This window comes from Felis catus, chromosome B2 (assembly GCF_018350175.1).
Source record: "Felis catus isolate Fca126 chromosome B2, F.catus_Fca126_mat1.0, whole genome shotgun sequence".
Classification (NCBI taxonomy): domain Eukaryota; kingdom Metazoa; phylum Chordata; class Mammalia; order Carnivora; family Felidae; genus Felis; species Felis catus.
This window is the reverse complement of record NC_058372.1, coordinates 99,179,682-99,201,131: the sequence shown is the minus strand read 5'-3', so window position 1 is coordinate 99,201,131 and position 21,450 is coordinate 99,179,682. Positions and strand designations below refer to the sequence as shown.

At 43.8% G+C, this 21,450-nt stretch overlaps 1 protein-coding gene across 12 annotated transcripts in view; it reads left to right on the top strand.

Annotated features, from left to right (window-relative positions):
* Nucleotides 1-18,972, top strand: part of SLC22A16 (solute carrier family 22 member 16) — a 42,370-nt gene extending 23,398 nt beyond the window's left edge. For 7 of the 12 annotated variants that reach the window (XM_011282527.4, XM_023254249.2, XM_023254250.2 and 4 more), the window contains exons 4-8: nucleotides 3,780-4,311; nucleotides 7,783-7,910; nucleotides 10,375-10,484; nucleotides 12,179-12,278; nucleotides 18,580-18,972. In XM_011282527.4, the coding sequence (XP_011280829.1) occupies nucleotides 3,780-4,311; nucleotides 7,783-7,910; nucleotides 10,375-10,484; nucleotides 12,179-12,278; nucleotides 18,580-18,789 (1,080 nt within the window). In that variant the 3' untranslated portion in view covers nucleotides 18,790-18,972. Of the gene's footprint in view, nucleotides 1-3,779; nucleotides 4,312-7,782; nucleotides 7,911-10,374; nucleotides 10,485-12,178; nucleotides 12,279-14,890; nucleotides 15,435-18,579 lie in introns of those variants that run through there. The other 5 variants (XM_019831077.3, XM_019831078.3, XM_019831080.3 and 2 more) reach the window with 5 other exon arrangements.
* Nucleotides 18,973-21,450: the final 2,478 nt, after the last annotated feature.

Genomic DNA, 21,450 nt, shown 5'->3' with positions numbered 1-21,450 from the left:
TAGGAAGTGGACCAGCCAGTGAGGAAGCGTCCCCACACTTGGTGAGGCTTCCAGACAGGTTTCCAGCTGCCAAATGACAGCAGCAGCGACTCTATTTGGAGGTCACTGGTCAAGGATAATGGTGTGAAGTTACCGTCTGTGGGAGGAACATGTGGCCTTGCTGAACACAGAGGTGGGGGTGCATCCCCTCTCACCAGGGTATATGAGCCAAGGGTCCAGCGAGAAGCCAAGGACTTTGGTCTCAGAAGAGGTCACTGCAGCCCCTCACAGAGCAAGGTGCTGTGTTCAGTTTCGGTGTCTTCACTGATGGCTGGAAAGAGTTCCTAGGAAGCCACACAGATGACCAAGAGTAGGGGCGATGCATAAAAAGAGAAACATTTAGGAGAATGGGAGGTGTGGCACCTTTAAAAAAAGTAATTATATATTTAGGAATGTAAAGAGTGTTTAATACAAAAGGTAACAACAGCAGTCTGTCTCCACTGAGGGCAGAGTAAGAGGAAATGGCCCTGTAACTGATGAGATTTGATAAAAGGCCTTTTGGTGGGAATGATGGTTCCAGAGGCACAGGTATGGGAGAGGGTGAAGGTCCTCTTTTGGAGGACGTTCTGAAAATAGCTATTTCAGTCTTGCAAATAAAGTGTTTGTTTTCAGAGCTGAGAAAACAAGCCACTCATTGAATTCATTTGTAAAATGTGACCTTAAGTTTCTGCGGCTCTTGTCTTTGATTTTCACACGAAATGTTGTTGTGGTTGAATTCTGAGTAGGGAAGATGCAGACAGACCAATTTACTCACCACATTTATTGATCTGCCCACAGAATGTAATGCTAAGTAAGCAGACCAGGCCATTTCAGTAACCCTACAGTGTGGTGGGAAGGCAAGACACTGATGGGCCATCTTCAAAAATACAATGTTGACAATGGAGACGAGACAATGGAGTGGTTTCAGTTGGGGTGGGGCAGGGGGAGCAGTGGAGAGTCTGGAGAGTCAGGGCTTTTTAGTTCTGAGGGACAGGTAAGAGAAGAATGTTCCAGGTAGATGCAGCAAGTGAGAAGGCCCTAAGTTGAGAAGGAATGAAAGGTCCAGACGTCTGGAGAGTAGAGAGGAGGTGAAATACCTTGATGAGGCTGAAGGGGAGGGAGATGGTTAGGCAGAGGCTTAGAGGGTGATCAAGAGTTTGCTTGACTTCTTAAGGGCTGTGAGAATCTCCTGAAGGGGTTCAGGTGTGGCGAAGTGACCATTCTGGCTGCTCTGTGGGTATAGGGTCAGGGTAGATGTGAAGAACAGAGTGTTACCAGCGGAGGTGACAGGTGTGAAGGGATCCAAGCAGTCTTTGGGGATAATATAGGCAGTTGTGTACAGATTGTCTGAACCCAATGACAGAAGTAACCAATAGGAAGTGGGAGTGGACTCAAGAATTAATATGGAAAAAAAAAAAACTTGTCATGGACTGATGTTACTGCTTAACTTAATGGAGAAATTTAACAATTTTACAATTTTACAATTTTACAATTATCACAATCTTTGGGTACTGTAACAGCAGCAAACATTTACCAAACAACAAGATTCTTGGATGTGGGAGTCCTCATTATCAGGGTTCATTGTCTGAGTGTTGCAATTATAAGGCTGTATGGAGAAATGAAGGCTGTTGTCACAAAAATATTAAACTGAACTTTAATGTGGAGGCCCCACTAAGCACACCCCTACTTACTACTATTGTCATCCTCTCTGTCACAGGAAATTGCTTGTAGGTTAGTTAGCCTCTTTGTGACTCTCTGATGCAAGGTGAAATTGCAGGTCTTACAAAGGATGTTTGATTACAAAATGTCTTTGAAAGCAATGGGGGAAAACTGAATCCTACCCAAATCCCTTGGCCAATTGGGATGTGGCTGAGATAGACAAGTTAACTTACGAAGAAATTGACGTCCACAGGACAATGACATGATGAGCCTTCAAAAGAGTATGATTTGAATATCAAAGGATTAGGAGATGCCTTTGGCTTTCGAATAATTTTGCAAAAATTAACTTTATGATTCGTGTTATAAAAGTCAAATGTGAAATAATCCTGTAGGAAAAATTCTAACCCTTTCATCATGCCTCCCACAAAAAAAAAAATCCATCATTTGATTTGTTCTTTGTTTACTCCAAGAATGATCACATAATATTATTATGGTCTAATTTTTGATAAAGATAGGCTTAATTTCAAAATAATTTTCCCTGATTTTTAAAATTGTAGTTTCCCATTCCCACCAACAGTGCACATAACATAAAATTTCCCATCTTAATCATTTTTAGGTATACATTTAGGGTCATGTTAAGTATACTCATGTTGTGGCACAATCAAAACCACTATCCATCTCCAGAACTCTTTTCATTTTGCAAAAATTGAAACTCTTATACCCATTAAACAGTAAGTCATTTCCTCTTCCACCCAGCCCCTGGCGACCACCATTCTACATCCATGAAATCTACATGATTTCGACTATCCTAGGTACCTTATATAAGTGGAATCATACAGTATTTTATCTTTTTGTGATTGGCTTATTTTACTTAATATAATGTCCTCAAAGTTCATGCATGTTGTAGCCTGTGTCAGAATTTCCTTCCTTTTTGAGGCTGAATGATATTCTATTGTATATACCACATTTTGCTTATCTATTCATCTGTCGATGGATGCTTGGCTTGCTTCTACATTTTAGCCATTGTGAATAATGCTGTTACAAACATGGGTGTACACATATTTCTTTGAGATCTTGCTTCCAGTTATTTTGGGCATGTATCCAAGGTAGGGCTGCTGGATCATATGGTAATCTATTTTTAGTTTTTAGGGGGGAATCCCCATGCTGTTTCCCACAGCAGCTGTATCATTTTACATTCCCACCAAAAAGTGCACAAGGGTTCTGATTTCTCCATATCTTTGTCAACACTTGTTATTTTCTGTTTTGTTTTTGTTTTTTTGTTTTTATAGTAACCATCCTGATGGTTATGGGGTGGTATCTCATTGTGATTTTGAATTGCATTTCCCTAATGGTTAGTGATGTTGAGCATCTTTTCATGTGCTTATTGGCCATTCGTATATCTTTTTGGAACAATTCATATCCTTTGCTCATTTTGAATTGGATTGTTTGTTTTGCTGTTGAGTTTTAGGAGTGTTCTATATATTCTGCGTATTAATTTCTTATCAGATATATAATTTGCAAATATGTCATTCCATACATTGCCTTTTCACTCTGTCGGTAGCGTCCTTTGATGCACAGATGTTTTTAATTTTCATGAAGTCCAATTTGCTTACTCTTTTCTTTTGTTGCCTGTTAAAAAAAAGTTTCAGTCAAATCTTTTTCTTCCCATCAGTTGCCATAATTTTTTGTCCCCATTTAACAATTTTGGATTTAATAATAAGGGCCTCTTGTATATAGGTAAATTGGTATGCACATTCACATTTACATTAACTGGGAAATAAATTCACACCGTAGAGGAATACTTACGTGAAACAAGAGGTAGGGTCTAACATGTGTTGTACATATCCACTCGTTTATCTCATACTTAACCTCTCAAGTTTGGCCATTTGGGGAAGCAAGGGTGGGGGGAAGAATGAAAAAACCCATTTGAAGAAGAAGGATGGATTGGATGAAACACCATTTTATAAATGTGTTATGGCTTTCAGAAAACAATTTTTGTCATTTTCTTTCTTGCCTATGTGTGATTTACAGAGAGATCAGACCCCTTAGCAGTTATAAATATGACCTTAAATCTGGACCACCCTCCCTGCTTTGTTTTTCAGTCTGGAAGTGGCTATCTCGTGGTGGTGTTTGTCTATGTGACGGAATTTATTGGCATGAAGTCTCGGACGTGGGCATGCATCCAGATGCATTCCTTTTTTGCAGTTGGAACAATGGTGGTGGCTTTGACAGGCTACTTTGTCAGGACCTGGTGGATCTATCAGATGGTCCTCTCCACAGTGACTATCCCCTTTGTCCTGTGCTGTTGGATACTCCCAGAGACTCCTTTTTGGCTTCTCTCAGAGGGAAGATGTGAAGAAGCACAAAAAGTAGTTGATACAATTGCCAAGTGGAATAGGGCACGCTCCTGTAAGCTGTCAGAACTGTTGTCACTGGATCTAAATGGTCCCGTTGGTAATGAACCCCTTGAAGTTAAGAAGCACAACCTGTTAGATCTATTTTATGACTGGAATGTTGGAACAAGGACCCTTACTATTTGGCTGATTTGGTTCACTGGGTGTTTGGGATTCTACTTCTTCTCCTTGAATTCTGTTAACTTAGGAGGCAATGAATATTTAAACCTCTTCCTCATGGGTAAGTAGTTAAATTATATGTAAGTGTAGCAATGAAGTGACATTTCTACCATGTTTTTAGTGTGTTTTCATTGTCCGTTCTCTACCAAGAACAATACTGCCAACCTTATTACTATGGTCTCTTTTAGGGTTTACATAGCGGAACACAAGTGTATATTTTCTTTCAAAATAATGCAAACAGTCAGAAGAATTTAGTCCCTTCTTCTTTCCCTGCTTCTGCTCCTTGATTGCTTCCTTCCTGGAAGCCCATCCCCTCAGAACTGTCTTTGAGAGGTAACATCTATTACGTCTGGCTTGCGCCCTTTTAGATCTCTTTCTGTGCATTTCCAGACATTTGTGCAGATAAAGAGATCATTCACTGCTTATTCTTCTTTGTAATTTGTTTTCCTTTTAAAACTTAATATGGCTTAGAGATCTTCTGGTGTCTTTTCTACCTTCAAAAGTCCTTAATTTAGGCATTTCAGGCAGTAAAATCACTTAAATGCAACTATAATTTCGTTGTCATGCTCTTTCATTTTAGTATAGCGGGTTAAAGTGGATCCAGATTTCGCTGTGACATCTTGAGGCATGACTCCTAGGGTCGACCAAATTCAGACCAAACATGAGAGAAATATGAGAAACCTATATTTGTCTGTCTAGCCTTGACTCCTGGTTATTTTCACATAGGCTGCCTGCATTTGATATTATCCTCAGAAAGTCTCGCTTTTACATTTTCGCACATAGATATCATCCCTTCTCATTAAAGTGCTCTGATGACACTTCTGTGTTTGTTTATTAGAGCTCAGCAGGAATTATGAGAGAAGTCGTTTTAAGAAAAGAAAAAAAAAACAACCTTTTTTTTCTCTTTTTGGGCAAGCCAACAAGTTTGCAGAGTCCGGCTTGATTTCAAACCCATTCTATGTGCCGGGTTGAGAAATGACATAGAATTCCTAGGACAGGGCAGCAAATGGCAGGAGAACCAAGTGGGGCAGGGTGTGACATAGGGACGCTTTTGGCAAGCTGGAGTTTTAGATCGTTACGATATAGTTTCTTAATTGGAGATAAATTATATCTCTTAATGGAGATATAAATTCTCAAGAAACTGGGACATCCCCTAAATATAAAAATGTCTCTAAGATAAATATACATGGTTTTATATTCTCTACTGTCTTGGATTTTTCCTGTCATCACCCTTCCCAGAAGTCCTCTTGCTGACAGGTGCTTCTAGTTGAAATTCCTACGCTGGGAAATTTTTGAACGAGTTTTTATCTCCGGAGATGGGCTGGGGCTGGTGGGCATTTCAGCTCAAGTTGTGGGTGATAAATGCTTCAGTAGCTTCAAGACATCCGGGGATAGGAGCGGAATTGGGCCTGAGTGATTAGAGAGATTATATATTATAGAGTGAGGAAAGTAATGGCAGATTGTCCTAATCCCGTGACGCTTGGGCCTCACTGCTTGCTCCATTTATATACCAGACACTGTCAAAATTAGATGTAGTATCAGTATCCTGAAGTGACAACTCAAGGAAAACCAGTGTAGGGTACTTTAAATGCTCTTCAGCCATTTCACAGTTGCTGCCCAAGCGTTGCTAGACTCCAGGAGTCAGGCAGGGAGGGGGCAGTGGGGGAGGGAGGCTGCAGAAGAGGAGTCTTGGCTCCTGAAGACCTTGCTTCTAGTCCCTGAGCTGTCACTTACTCTTCCGCTCAAAGCAGTTAATCTCCGTTGTAAAGTGGGGACACTAAGCCAGGGCTACTCCCATGCGGCTCTTTTGTGGATCGTTGTCTCTTATTTGACCTTGAAAAGTGCTTGATAAAGTCTTGAAAAAAAAAAAAAAAAGAGTAGAGTAACAGATGTACAAACTGATCCGGCCTGAAAGCATGGACTTTATCACAGGGTCCAGAGTCTGTGGAAGGGAGGCATTTCCTCCAGAGGTGTCTGTTTTCCATTTCAGTGAAACGGAGAGACCGGCTGTCAAAGGCGGCTTATTTTTTGCCTTTGCCTGAGCCACTGTTTTTGAGCAGCGGCAACTGAGTTTAGTTTCTAACGTACTACTAAGACCGTTCACTCCGAAAATATGTTATCTACCCCTGTGACGTGTTCAGAAGCTGTGGGAGACGTACAGATAGATGCACACCTGCCTCTCCAGGTGTTTGTGGTGTTCTGTAGTTGCAAGGACAAGTGCAGGTCACTCCTAAGAGGTGGTGGCCCGGTTGTGTCCCGAGCTTAGGCGAGCTGCAGAGGGAGCAAAGAATTTGAAGACTGAATTACATGGAAGATCTGGGCTGCGAAAAGATGGCAGTTTCCTAAGGGCGGTTGTGGGGTTTGTGCAGCTGGGTCGAGCTTGCTCCCTGTTTCATTGTGGCTGGTAGATACATAGCTTTTTTTGCTCTGGATCTTCGATGCAAACTTTGGTTTTGCAAGAGAAGAGCTTTTAAGTCAGTTATGGACTAGATCCAGCTCTTTACTTTTGCTGTGGGGCAGTAAGAAGAGGCCAGAGGAAGTTTTTGTTCTATAGGGGATTTTTTTTTGTCAAGTCAATTTATTTGGTTTGAGAAAGAGCGAGCGCGAGCAGGGGAGAGGTGGAGAGAGAATCCCAAACAGGTTGCCCACTGTCAGCACACAGCCCCACGCGGGGCTTGATCCCACAAACCCTGGGATCATGACCTGAGCTGAAATCAAGAGTTGGATGCTTAACCGACTCAGCCACCCAGGTGCCCCTTGTGTTAGATTTTTAAATATTTTTTAATGTTTTATTTTATATTTGAGAGAGAGAGAGACAGAGACAGAGACAGAGCGCGAGCAGGGGAGGGGTGGAGAGAGAAGGAGACACAGAATCTGAAGCAGGCTCCAGGCTCCCAGCGATCAGCACAAAGCCCCATGCGGGGCTCTATCCCACGAACCCTGAGATCATGATATGAGCTGAAAGCAAGAGTTAGAGGCTTAACCGACTGAGCCACCCTGGCGCCCCTTGTGTTAGAGTTTTAAATGTTTACTTTTAGGTTTGAATCCCATCACACATTTTCATTAGTTTGTGTACCTAGCCAACACTGAATTTTCTACTTAGTTCCTAAATTTGAAGTTACTAATATAGAATTTTTCCTAGTTCTGCCAAGCACGAGAAACCAAAGAGCAGAACTTATCAATGTCATCTATGAATTTACTTATTTATTCATCCGACAGGTCTGTCCTCTGGACACCATGCTGTGTACTGGGGAGCTGACAGCCTGGTAGGGGGCAGGATCCCTGGGACAGGTGATAAGTGCCAGGTGGATTGTGTGAGCCTCAGTGCCCTTCACAGGAAACATCCTCCTCACTCCAGGGGATTTAAAAGGGTTAGGTCTTGCCGCCTTTCAGGCAGTCAATGGGTGTTCTTGGGGGCTCCTGGAAGTGGGGAGAGGGCTAACCATTCCTTTCGGGTGGTGGGTTAGAAGGAGAGGTCCCCTTGTGCAGTTGGTTGCCATGACTTATAGAGAGCCCTTTTGCTCAATGACAGGTGCAGTGGAAATTCCTGCCTACATCTTCATGTGCTTGGGGATGGACAGTATAGGGAGAAGAAAAGTTCTGGTGTTCTCCCTTCTCTCAGGTGCACTGCTCTGTGGTGTCATTATGGTGATCCCCAAGGTGAGTTATTTTTTGTTTTCTTTAGGGCACGGTTAGTTATATTATGACAGGAAGTACGAAGATCCATTCAGACATGTGAACAGCATGTATACATAACATTTTTAAATGTTTCCTTTAAAAAAACCATTCTTTCTGTGTTACATAAATGCATGTTCATTGTAAAAAAAATTAAGGAAAAATATGTTAAAAAAAAAAAAAAGCCCGTAATCTCACTTCCCAGAGATGGCCCGTGTTGCATTTTGTAAACACAATGATCCTGAATGAGGAAAGTAGATCACGCCTTCCAGTGATTATCATTATCTTAAACATTCATTCATTTAACAAATATGTATCTGGCATCTCTTATGTGCCCGGAGTTCTTCTAGTTGCTGGAGACACACAGTGAATCAAGTTTCTAGAAGTATGAAGAAAAACAAAACAAGATAAGGGATAGAGTGTATTTGTGTGTGTGTGTGTGTGTGTGTGTGTGCACGTATGTGTGACATGTGTACTATTTTATTTTATCCAGGGGGATGGGGGATGGTGTGCTTCTCTCAGAGAAGGTGACAGTTGATTAGAAACCTGAAGGAGGGAGGAAGCCATAGAGACATCTGAAAGATAAAATGAATTGTATATTCAGGACTATTTTAATTTGAATATCTTGTTTTTCATTGCAGTAGATTAGTAGTTTCCAATTTCTAGTATGCCTAAATCCCACAAGGAGCTTGTTCCTAAAAATGCAGTTTCTCACTGAGAAACTACTCAAACAACTTTCCTATTCCTGCATTTGGGCAAACTCCATCCCCTAGAATAACTCTTGCGTCAAAAAGGGCTCCTTTTCTTCCCTTCCTCCCCCCCCCCCAATGTTATCAGAATCTATTTTCATTCTTGATTTGGAAAATATAGTCACTATAACAATACTTTAAAATACCTTCTATAATTTTCTGTAATGATTGTATCGTCATCTAGCAATAGTATCTCAACATTTAGAGCAAGGCATTTTAAGTTTTGCATATTGTTTGAAATTTAAGTTACCCGGTGACTTCCTTTTGTAGTAATACTTCATTTAATTATCAAGGTTGGCAAATCAAATTCTTTATGTACCTGAAATTTCCAAGTGATTGATACACAACTAATATGAATGCAGTAAAAAGACTCAGAGGACCGTGAGGGGACTTCATCCATACCGTTTTTGGTTTGTTTAAAAGAAATTTTTTGAAGTGTATTTATTTAATCTCATGAACTGTGAGATCAGGACCGAAGTCAAGAGTCGACGCTTAACCGACTTAGCCACCCGGGTGCCCCTAGTTTGCTTTTTAAAGTAATTTGCAGCTATACTAGTTGAGTGATGGCAGCTGCTTTTGAGCTGGTGAAGATTTACGGGAGCCCCAGAACCTTTGAGTTATATAGTGGTTAAGCCCCAGTGGTAATGGGGAAGACAGGAAAGTAGATGGCGGGGATTTCTAGAAACAGGGCACTAACACTTACCTACAAATTTCTCCCTTCTAATAAAATCTCTCCCCACATGGCAATGTCAACACACTTCGGTTTTTTCAAGTGACATTAATTCATTCAGCAAATACTGTCTACAAAAGGGACTGTCAACAAATTCATTCGGCAAACACATAGTTCATAGGGTGACAGTGTGACATTAGTTGCTTTATTAGAGGCATCATCAAATCTCAGTGATTTCCCAAAGCAGATATTTATTTCTCGTCCTTAGAAAGTTTGATGTGGATGCACCTGGTTGTTGGCAGAAGTGGAGGGAGGGCATCTGGCTCCATGGAGTCATTCAGGGATTCAGGTAGACCAAGGCGCTGCCATCCTCAACGTCGGGACTCCAGGGTCACCTGAGTCTCAACATCCAGCTGGCAGATAGGGGAGGAGAGAAAAGATGGAATGTGGGAGGTCTTTGTGAACACAGCGGGAAGTGGAGCACAGCAGGGACATTAGAAACAGAGTTGGAGGCGCTGAGGGGTTTCACTGTTGAGGAATGTTATCAGCCAAAAGAAGGAAAAAAAATGTTTTAATAGTTCAGTTTATCACCTTCAAATTATCTTCTGAAGATAACTTATAATCTAGAGGATTACTGTCACAAAGGACACCATTTGTTTTTATGGCTCTTTGATTCCTTCTGCTGGATCATTTCCAGAAGGAGTAGGTCAATTACTTGTGGAACCAGGACCATCTGGGCATGTCTCATTCCAAAGCAGCCTCTGCAAATGGCTTTTCTAATTGGGTAATTTGAAATCTCCAAGGCTGGGAGGAGGCACAAGTAAACTTTTCCCTAAATTTCAAAAAGATGGAGAGCTTTTCCAGACCAGGAGTAGAGATCACAAAACAAATTCAGAGAAATAAAACTTTTTATTGTTCTGAAAAATCCTGGGCGGTTAGAAAGTTTTCACTAATAATGTTAAAGATTTTATGTTTTCTGTTTAAAAGTAGTACTTATGATGGTCTATTTTGCTAATCCATGTCTTTCCAGAATTACTTTATTTGGACTGTGGTGGTGACCATGGCTGGAAAATTTGCCATAGGGGCAGCGTTTGGCCTCATTTACCTTTATACAGCAGAGCTGTATCCAACCATGGTAAGGTAAGAACTACTTATTTTCCTTCTGTTTCCTTGTTGTCTTTTACTTACATGTCATTTCAATATATTTGGCCTTTGAGTATAAATGCTTTCTTTCGGTAGCAGTTACTGGAACGCTGAGATAATGAGAAAGTTACAGGATGACGCTACTTCCGAATCGGAGGCTTTGTCTACACTTCATTAGCAAGGATAGTAAAGAAATTGTTTGTGAAATCACACTCTATTATTCTAGAACCATTCTAAATCTCAAGTGCAGTTGACTTATACACTGACTCTCCATACAACTCAAGGCTAATCTCAGGATGTGTCTCTTGATGTTCTGATGTCACTTGTCTTAATTTTTAGGGCTGCTGTAACAAAACACCAAAGTTTGGGTCAAACAGCAGAAATCTATTTTCTGGAGGCTAGAAGCCCAAGATCAAGGTGTTTGGCAGATTTGGTTTCTCCTAGAGCCACTCTCCTTGGTTTAATAAGAGATACTTATGCACTTGAAAAATACATTTTTGGGGCGCCTGGGTGGCGCAGTCGGTTAAGCGTCCGACTTCAGCCAGGTCACGATCTCGCGGTCCGTGAGTTCCAGCCCCGCTTCAGGCTCTGGGCTCATGGCTCGGAGCCTGGAGCCTGTTTCCGATTCTGTGTCTCCCTCCCTCTCTGCCCCTCCCCCATTCATGCTCTGTCTCTCTCTGTCCCAAAAATAAATAAAAAAACGTTGAAAAAAAATTTAAAAAAAATACATTTTTTCCTTCTTACTAAATATTCTGTAAGGTTTCCTTACATAACTTTTAACAAAAAGCACATTAAGGTATTGCTTGGGGCTCCTGGGAGGCTCAGTCAGTTAGGCCTCCGACTCTTAGTTTTGGCTCAGGTCATGATCTCACTGTTTCATGAGATCGAGCCCCACGCACTGGCAGGGCAGAGCCTGCTTGGGATTCTCTCTCTCTCTCTCTCTCTCTCTCTCTCTCTCTCTCCCTCTGCCCCTGCCCTGCTCGCACTGTCTGTCTCTCTCAAAATAAATAAATAAACCTAAAAAAAGATATTACTTGGCTTTAAAAAATTGAAATAGAATGTTCCACAGGTATAAATCTTACGTTCTCCCAAATTCCCATTCCCTACCCCAAAGGAATTCCTGCTCTAGAAGGCTGATGTTATTCTCAATGTTAGACTGAATGAATATATAGAAGGGCCTCATCTGCGTAGCAAAGGAAGAATGGTTTATCTTTTTTTTTTTTTTTTTTGGTCTTGAACTCTCTGTATGCTTGTTGACACCACTGTTTCACAGAACGTGGATATAGATCACAAGTGATTCTTGAAACAGTGTGAAATGATTTTCAAGTATATTAGGCCGAGCGTAAGTGTTCTTAGGTTTATTCTGTGCTGGGCGTGCAGACAGGGGCTGCCTCTGTGCTCCGCTGGGCTTCAGTTCTGGCTGCTGTCCTTTTTTTTTTTTTTTTTTTTAATATTTTATTTATTTATTTTTTTGAGAGAGAGAGAGAGAGCACAAGTGGGGGAGAGGCAGAGGGAGAGGGAGACACAGAATCCAAAGCCGGGTCCAGGCTCTGAGCTGTCAGCACAGAGCCCGACGTGGGGCTCGAGCTCACAAACCGTGAGATCAAGACCTGAGCTGAAGTCGGACGCTTAGCCGACTGAGCCACCCAGGCACCCCGTGGCTGCTGTCTTAACGCTCCTCCCGTTTGCAGGTCGCTGGCCGTGGGAAGCGGCAGCATGGTGAGCCGCGTGGGAAGCATCATGGCCCCGTTCTGCGTTTACCTCTCCAGCATTTGGAACTTCCTACCACAGGTGTCCGTCAGTTTATAAGCCCTCACTGAGACAGCAGAGAGGCAGAGCAGCTAACTGCCTTCTATCTCTTTACTCATTGGAAGCCAATCTGTAATTCAATGATGGAGGTTTCTAGAAACGTGATTAACAGCTCACCAGTCGGTAAGTAGAGTGGTGGCTGCTGTTTTCCTGTTGGTCGATCCCTTCCACCACTGGTGAGCTGTTAACCGCAATCGTGCCCATTGTGGAGGGACCCTCTCCCCTCCCATCTCGTGCAGCTGCGTGGGGAGAGCTCTGTTGTCCGTCCTCCCTCTGGGTTCCCGCTGCATGCCTGCTGGTCAGGGTCAATTCTGGAGGCTGCCTGCCGCTTGGAGGGTTCTGTGGTGCCTGGTGGAGAGGCTTAGGGTCCTGGTTTTCAGCTTACCTGAAACTTGACAGGCTCTTCATGGTGAGGAGGAAGAAGATGGGAAGCAGGTGGGGTGGGGGGTTAGGGAGGCAGGGAGGGTTTGGGGGCGGCCCGAGGTGCTCTGAGACCAGGGGGAGAGCCCTGGGTCTGTGGCCCTCTCCCCCGTCCTTCAGGTGCCCTCTCCTGAATTTCTTTGCCGTAGCTCTGTCTAGGCTGTCCCGTCTCGTCCTCAAGGCTCCTCATTCTTTTTCTGGGTTCCCCTTAACTAGACTCACTCTCTGGGAGCCGTCCTGGCTATCCTCCCCAGTCCCTGCATGGGTAACCTCTTCTCAGTTCTTCCTTCCCTTCCAAGCTGCAAACCCACCCTTCCGCTGGGCTCATGGATATTCTCCCTGGGTGTCTCACAAACGAAGTCAGCTTTTCCCAGACTGAAGGGGTCAGTGCCTTAGAGCCCTTCTCCTCTGCCTCCCGCTTTGGGTTAGGAGTCCGTGGCCTCCAGCCTGACCCTTGAGCATCAGCGTTTCATTTACCCTGTGCTTCTGTCCCCCTCTCCTCCCAGCCCATGACCCCAAATCCTCCCCTTCTTTCTCAAAACCACCCCAGCTTGCCTGCTTCCAGTTCAGTTGCCCCCACCTTCTGCCTCCCAGATCCTCTCCCTGCGCTCACCCCCCACCCCATCAGAAGAGTTTGCCAGACCACAGCTCTGACCCAACTGCCCTGTCACCTTCAGAATGGACTAAACTCCAAGCTCTTCCGGATGTTGAAGTCCTTTCCAGATGGACCCCCTGCAGATCGCCCCTGTCCTGTTTTCTTTCCTCACCCACTTCCCTCCTCTGCACCCTTCTCTCCTCCTGTGCCTGTTCCCCTCTGCAGAGAAGCCTCCTCCCATCTCCGCTTGCTAAACTTGCATGTACCCTTTAAGAGGCAGAGCAAACCCAACTTCTCTGAGAAAGACCCGGATCCGTGACCCCACCTCTCCCTTCCTTAGTCTGTGTAACATTTCATATGTCCCCCTTTCCCAGCCAACGGCCACAGTCTGGCTTTATTATCTTCATGCATGTTTTTGTCCCCCTCCTTAAACTGTTGGCCTCTTGCAAGACAGGGCACTTTGTATCCCCACAACTGTGTCCAGCAAAAGCATTTCCCTCACCCTGTGTGCCACTCACGTTATAATTTATTTGATATTTTAAATCAAATAGACTGGCTTTTTAAAATTAGCTTTGTCTTCAACACTACTGTCAGAGAAGTCATGGGTGTTTTGCTAGTTATCGGTTTTTCAAAATACAGTAACAAAATCTCACAATAGAACAAAGTGTGTGGTGCTACCTGAAAAAAATCACCTTGCACGCACAGGTACACCTGCTCTTTGGATGTCTTTGGGAATCTCACGTTCCAGCAACAGGCACTCAGTCAAGTTTGCTTAACTGAGGTGTTGGGATGCCAGCATATTTTATGGGCTGACCCTGAGGTTGAGAAACGATATGTGCTGTCTAGCCTGTGCGGGGAGGTGTTTTTGGAGAGCCCACCATCCTTTTTAGGGCATGGGCTTTTCTAGAAGCATCTCCTTTAGGCTAGCACTTTGTGTTCCTCGTTAAATAAATAGAAGATAAAAATGGAGAAGGCGTTTTTGAAACCAATAAGCTGAAACATACAGAAGATACATATATCTATAAAAGCAAGCTACTATAAAAATACTAAAAACTAATGAAGATGAAAAAAAAAAAGACACCCGTAAGAGTCAATTAGGGGCTATGTAGTCAAGAGGGATTTTGAATTTTATCCAACAGATACTTAAATGGCACTTGTTATGCAAAACCACGAAAATTGGTCTTCATAGAATGCAGATACTGTTCATTGCTATCCCCATTTTACAGATGAGGCTGATGAATAGAAAGTAATCATTAGCCCGAGGTCACATACCTTAGAGGTGACAGAGCTTGGATTCAAACCAAATACCAGATTTTGTTACTGTATTTTGAAAAACCGATAACTAGCAAAACACCCATGAGGTTAAACAAACAGTACAAAAGGGAATACAAAAAACTGAGCCCCTCCTCTACCCTGACCTGGAACCGCCCTGGTCCCCTTTCCCCAAGACGACCCCTGTCAGGAGGATCTTGTGTATATTTGCAGGGCTGTTCTGTGAATATGGTTCCTTTGGATGCAACAGACGTTGCTTGTTGTTTTAAATGAGTAAAAACAATAAATGATTAAATTTCTCATTCAGCTTATTTACGGGAGTCAAACTGCCTAAGGAGCCAATATTTTCATTTGAAGGAATGGAAATGCTAAACTAAAAGATGAGTTTGTCTTTCTCTTTTGAAAAGAGGCACATGAGAATCATTCATTCTGATGCTTCTCTTATCAACCGTTGTTTTCTGGTAATCTGAAAAAGAGTGGACTCTAATTCATATCAGTTTTGAATTCATCATTGAGTTTGGCAAAGATTTACTGAGTGTTGATTTTGAACCAACCCCTCTGTTAGGTGCTATGGAGCAGAGATGAGAGAAACAGCCTCTTCTTGAAAGACGTCGGTCCAGTGTGGTGGGGAAGGCCGAAGAGCAAACCATCCCGAGCCCCAAAGACAAGGGCTATAGATGAGGGCTGCATGTAGGGAATGCCGGAGTTACGAGTTGTAGGAGAGGGCGACCAACCCAGGCTAAGGCCAGAGGGGAGGCTTCCTGGAGGAGGGGGCCTTTAATCTGTCTGGAAGAGCCAGTGAGGGTCAGCCAGGGGACAAGGAGAGAAGGGAATTCTAGGCAGGGGGAATGAAACAGGGTGCTGTCGGGGTGGGGGGGGACACCAGACACCGAATAGAATCGAGGCAAGATTTTATTCACGGCTGGGCCAAACCTGATCTCCTGATCTTAAGGAGAAAAAAGTGCAGAGAATGGCCCCGAACAAAAGTAGCAGTGAGCTTATGTGGATTTTAGCAAGTCAGAGTACGTCATTATTTAGTTAACCAACTACAATTGACAGCATTTCATGGTGGCCATTCATATTGTGACACAGAGACGTTAGTCTTGGCGGGAACCTGTCAATTTTAAGTTCTTTGTCCTAAGAGGTTTAAAATGACCATAGTCAGACACCTAAGATACCGTGGGGAGTGAGTTCGTGACTTTTTACATGTTGGTCTTGTCTAGGCTAGATCTTGGTAGAAGGGGTGGGGGAGCGTTTTGCAACCCAAGTTATCTATTTAGCAAGCAGGCGAAGTTACAGAAGAGAGATAGGGCGGTTAGTAATTTCCCATAACCCTAATAGGGAACTACATAAGCTTTTTATCTCAATTATTCATGAAAGGTGAGTTTAAGCTGAACTCATGTACAATAAGCTTTCTGATATCTTATAAGTTGACCTATTACAGGGAACAGAAAGGCAACAGCTTACAGGAAAAAAGAAACATGGCCAGTTTGGGTTTGGGGGCGAGCTTATTGCTAACAGCTAGGGTGGGTTGTGGGTGTCAGGAGATAAATCTGGAAAAGCAGGCAGGGATGTCAAAGGAGGTCAGAAGGGAGGTGCATGCCTACTACAGTCGTCTTAGAGATGACAGGATGGAAAAGTCGCCTCCGCAGGACCTGGTGACCCGTTGGTTGTGCCGGAGGTGGGGAACAGGAGGGATGCCAGAGCCATTCTTGGGGCTGGAAGGAACCCAGGAGGAGTCACAGGGTTGAAGTGGGGAAGGACAGCGCCCTGGAATTGTGTGTGATGAGTGTGAGGCACCTGCAGGACGGCCGGCAGGCAGAGGCGTCTGGGAGGCAACGCCTTTCCAGGTCTGGAGCTGGGGGGGTTGGGGGGGGGGAGTGGGTGTGGGAGTCATGAGGGAGGGGTGAGCAGACTGAAGGGCAGAGCCCTAGGAACGATGGCATTTAAGGTGTGATGGAAGGAGGGCCCGGGTGCGGCAGCCAGGGAGGTGGGGAGGTGACCAGGACCCCAAAGGAAGAGAGGAGGTGAGGAAGGCAGGAGAGGACAGCGGCCAAGAAGGACCAGGACAGGAAAATGTCTGGTTGGTTGGCAGCTAGGAGTCTGTGGCTTGGGAAGCGCGGCTCCTGTGGGTGGAAGGAGAGGGAGAGAGGACAGCGGGAAGCAATGGCCGCCGTGCAGGGGATGAGCCAGCAGCCAGAGCGGTGTAGGCCCAGGCTGAGGGCCTCTCTGGCTTCTTCGAATGATAAAATCGCATTTTTTGACTGCTTACCGTGGTCAGGCACTGTTTAAGTGCCTTAAATGTGTCCTTTAATTAAACCTTTCAACCGTCCTCTGAGGGAGGTTCTATTGCTGTTTCCATTTCACAGACAAGGAAACCGAGGAGCCGGAAGTTTAGGTAGCTTGCTCAAGTTCACATAGGTAGCAAGAACAAGTTCCCAGGAGGAGCGGGTACAGAGATTATAAGAGGCTCGAGAACTGTTGTTTTTACTGAAGGAAAACAACCAGTGGAAAGGAAGAGGTCAAAAACCTGTGAGAAGGAGGGAGGCCTGTTGATAGAGGAGCCCCCTTCTGAGGCGGAGGCCGGAGGCAGTGGGGTCTGGAGAGGATGAAGGGGGAGTGAGAGGTGGGGCATGAGGAGTAGGGGCTTGTGAGGAGGCTGGAGGGGCTGGAGGGAGCTGACCAGGGGGCCGGGAGACCAGGTCTTCTGCTGATAGAGAGGAGGGGCTGGAGGGCTATGGGTTTGTGTACTGCGGGACTCTTCTCACTGCCAAGCAAGAAAGAAAACCCCGGTCCTGTCTGGGATCTTCCAGTGATTCTATTTCTCGTTTCGACTTATTCGGTGGGTGTACCTGCTACTTCTCAAGGCACCAAAGATGCCTTCAAGCGTCCTTTGGAGGATCGCTTTGAATTCTGCTACTGCTTCTAGGCTTGCTCATGTCTTTCTAAGAATTAGGTTATCAGTGTTCCACAAAACAAAACCAAGCCCTGTCTTCTCAAGGCCACGTGTATTGTTGAGGCGGCCGTGCATCACGTCATGGTTGCTCTGTGTGCTTTGCGTTTCACGTTCTCAGAGGTGGTAAAAGCACCAAGTATGTGGATTTATCGGGAAAACCATCTAATTTACGGGCTCTTCCCAGGCAGTAGTTTTGGCTGGACGAGTTTAAATTATGTAAGGATGGAACACATTTTTACAGACTGTGTGGAGGTTTAGTTCCAGAATCCACCCAGCATCTCCTACGGATCAACAGAGAATAGATATATAGATTTGCATTTTAAAAATTGAGGTAAAATTGGTGTCATGTGATTTGCATTTTTAAAGGCACACACCTTGGTGCTAATCTAAAAGGTTGCCTTTGATGTGTCAAAATTTGGAAAGTAAAGAAATACTGAGTTTTTTTTAAAGGAAATTAGATGGATCCTTACCCCCCAAAGTAGCAATTAGTTTTCATTTGCCTTTGTTTGGTTTCTCCCTAAATTCTGTAGGCTTTGGTTCATTGAAACATTTCATTTGTGCATTCATTCATTCATTCATTCTGTGCCATTTATTGAACACTGACAGTGTACCAATTTTGGGGGTAAGGACAGGGTTGACCAAGGCAGTCTCTGACCATTAAGTCCCAACCCAAGGCTCAATTGCTGGGTTTCTCTAGAAGACTCTGGGATCCGGGAAGATGCAATAAGGACTTTTTTTCCCCCATGCATCTCCTAGGACAGTGCCTGCAAGAGTACTACTCTAGGCACAACTGGGATTTATTGAGTAGGTCTCCATAGTGGTCAATGAAGTGATGAGTGACCATTATGCCAGACTGCATAAGTAACCAAAGCCTAGTTCTGTGTAAGTAACCAAAGATTTCACCAGGAAATAAAAATGACAACTGTTACATCAAATTTAATTCTATTGCCTCTGAAAAAGGCTCAGAAATTATTATTCTGAAGGGTACGTTGCTTTCTGGGTGTGTCACTTATTATTGTTTTTTTTTTAATTCCTTCTAGTTGCTTGTTGGGATTTTGGCCTTCATCAGTGGAGTGCTGTCACTAATGCTTCCAGAAACCATGGGAAGGCCTCTGGCAACGACTTGGGAGGAAGCTGCTAAACAGGATACAGAAAAAGATAGTTCAGGCAAATTATTTCCCACAACCAATAATACTGCGTTGGAAAAAATAGAAGTGATTGACTCAGGGGTTTCTGGTCTTAGTGAATAAACATGCTGTATGTGCCGTCTAGCACCTGAAATATTGTTTACTTTCATGACTTTGTATTCGAGGAATATTATTCTCATCTCCTGAATGTGACTTGTATGTGTCTTTTAAAAATTTTTTGTAAGAAAGTCTTAAAATGATAATTTTGTAAAAGTAAAAGAAATAAAACCAAGATGAGAATTCTCATTTTTTATGCCGCTTTATTGCCACAAAGTATTCCTTCCTATTTGTTCTTATATGTCATTGATCCTCAACCTTCCCCCCTGTCCCCTGCTGTGCCTGCCTGAGGGAAGACCCACACTGTCTTCAGGACCAGGGTCCTTGGGAACTGTGGACTGGGAAAAATGGGCATGGCAGCTTTTGACAAAGCCCTTTGAAGATTCTAGTTCTGATATTCCTTTCCCTCTTAGGAGAATCCTAGCTCTAAATGCAAGTTTTATTCAGAAATGCTCTGTCTTGGGGCGCCTGGGTGGCGCAGTCGGTTAAGCGTCCGACTTCAGCCAGGTCACGATCTCGCGGTCCGTGAGTTCAAGCCCCGCGTCGGGCTCTGGGCTGATGGCTCAGAGCCTGGAGCCTGTTTCCGATTCTGTGTCTCCCTCTCTCTCTGCCCCTCCCCCGTTCATGCTCTGTCTCTCTCTGTCCCAAAAATAAATAAACGTTGAAAAAAAATATTTAAAAATTAAAAAAAAGAAAAGAAAAAAGAAATGCTCTGTCAAAAAAAAATGTTTGTCTTCATAATTTAACCGTGAAAACCATAGCTGCAGAGAAAACGGATCTTGCTTTCCAGCACCCTTGGGACACAAGGCGTGAGTTTTCTCGTCTGACATTCTTATCTCTCTTAAATGTGCCGAATGCCCTCCCTAAGTCTCCTTCAAGCTACAGAGAAGCTGTGGCATTTTAGTGCACTGCAAAATTTTTGTTTGCAGATCATCCAGGAAATTGACTCTAAGTACCATTTGGATCTGTCACCAATGTAAAACAAACAAACAAACAAACAAAAACAAACACATTAAGTATTCATTTTTGAGAGGTTTTTTTTTTTTTTTACGGGAAGATTTTACTTTTTTTTTTTTTAAGTACTAAGTTTTGTTTCCTCAACTTTATCTAAAACCGTATTTTGCAAATATGTTCAGTTTATATTTTGCAAATATGTTCAGTTTAACATCCTGAACATTTCAACAGCAAAATTTGGGCATAATTTTACCTTTAGAAGAATACATTTCAGACAAGTTTGCTGTAAGTTTTGGATTTCTTCTTTCTTATGGTTTCATCAGAAGCTCATTATTTTTTTCTTCTTTGCTCTTGAAATCGAGCTGTCGGATATGCTTTATTGGAATTGGTGAAGTACTGGGGCACCTGGGTGGCTCAGTCAATGAAGTGTCCAGCTCTTGACTTTAGCTCAGGTCATGATCTCATGGTTCATGACTTTGAAACCTGCATCCGGCTCTGTGTTGACAGTGCAGATCCTGCTTAGGATTCTCTTTCCCTCTCTCTCTCTCTCTGCCCCTCCCCTGCTTGCGTGCGCAGCGTGCTCTCTCTCAAAGGAAAAAAAAAAAGAATTTGGTGAAGTATTAGTGGCAGAGGCAAGTAAAAGGATTAAGACAACTTTATAGATACTGGTTTTTAAAAAGCATTGCTAGGGGCGCCTGGGTGGTGAAGTCGGTTAAGCGTCCGACTGCAGCCAGGTCACGATCTCACGGTCTGTGAGTTCGAGCCCCGCGTCAGGCTCTGGGCTGATGGCTCAGAGTCTGGAGCCTGTTTCAGATTCTGTGTCTCCCTCTCTCTCTGCCCCTCCCCCCGTTCATGCTCTGTCTCTCTCTGTCCCCCCCCCCCCCAAAAAAAAGCATTGCTAAGGGGGAAAAAGGGATTTGCCCCGAATTATTCAGAGTTTTTGTTAATTCAGTTCCCTGGATAATCTCTCAGTTCTTCACTTGGCCTTTCCACTTGGAAAATAAAACCCCCCCCCAAAACCTCTCTCCCTTTGTAAGGAAAAACAAAATAATAGAAGGATATGAGAGGGAGATTTTCTTTCTCTTTTATCTCACCTCTTCTTGTGTCTCTTTTTTTCCTTTAACCTTAGCTTGTTTTTCTTTTTTTTTTAATTTTTTTAATGTTTATTTATTTTTGAGAGATGCAGAGTGTGAATGGGGGAGGGGCAGAGAGAGAAGGAGACACAGAATCTGGAGCAGTCTCCAGGCTCTGAGCGGTCAGCACAGAGCCCAATGTGGGGCTCGAACTCACAAACTGTGACATCATGACCTGAGCTGAAGTCGGACGCTTAACCAGCTGAGCCACACAGGGGCCCCATTGTTTTTCTACTGTTACTTAGGTTTTTCCCTCTTAGTTAATCTTTGGTGTTTTCTCGACTTTCTTTCTATGGTCTATATTAGTTTGCTAAGGCTGCCATAGTAGAATACAGACTGGGGGGCTTCCACAGCAGAAATTTGTTTCTCACAGTTCTGGAGACTGGAAGTTCGGGATCAAGATGCCTGCAAGGTAGCTTTCATTTTAAGGCCTCTTCTCTTGACTTGTGGGCAAGCCAGGGTCTCCCCATGTGCTCACATGACCTCTTCTTTGTGCCTATGCACAGAGAGAGCGAGCGAGCGAGAGAGACAGAGAGAAAGAGAGCAAGCGAGCTCCCTGGTGTCTCAAAAGGGCACTAAT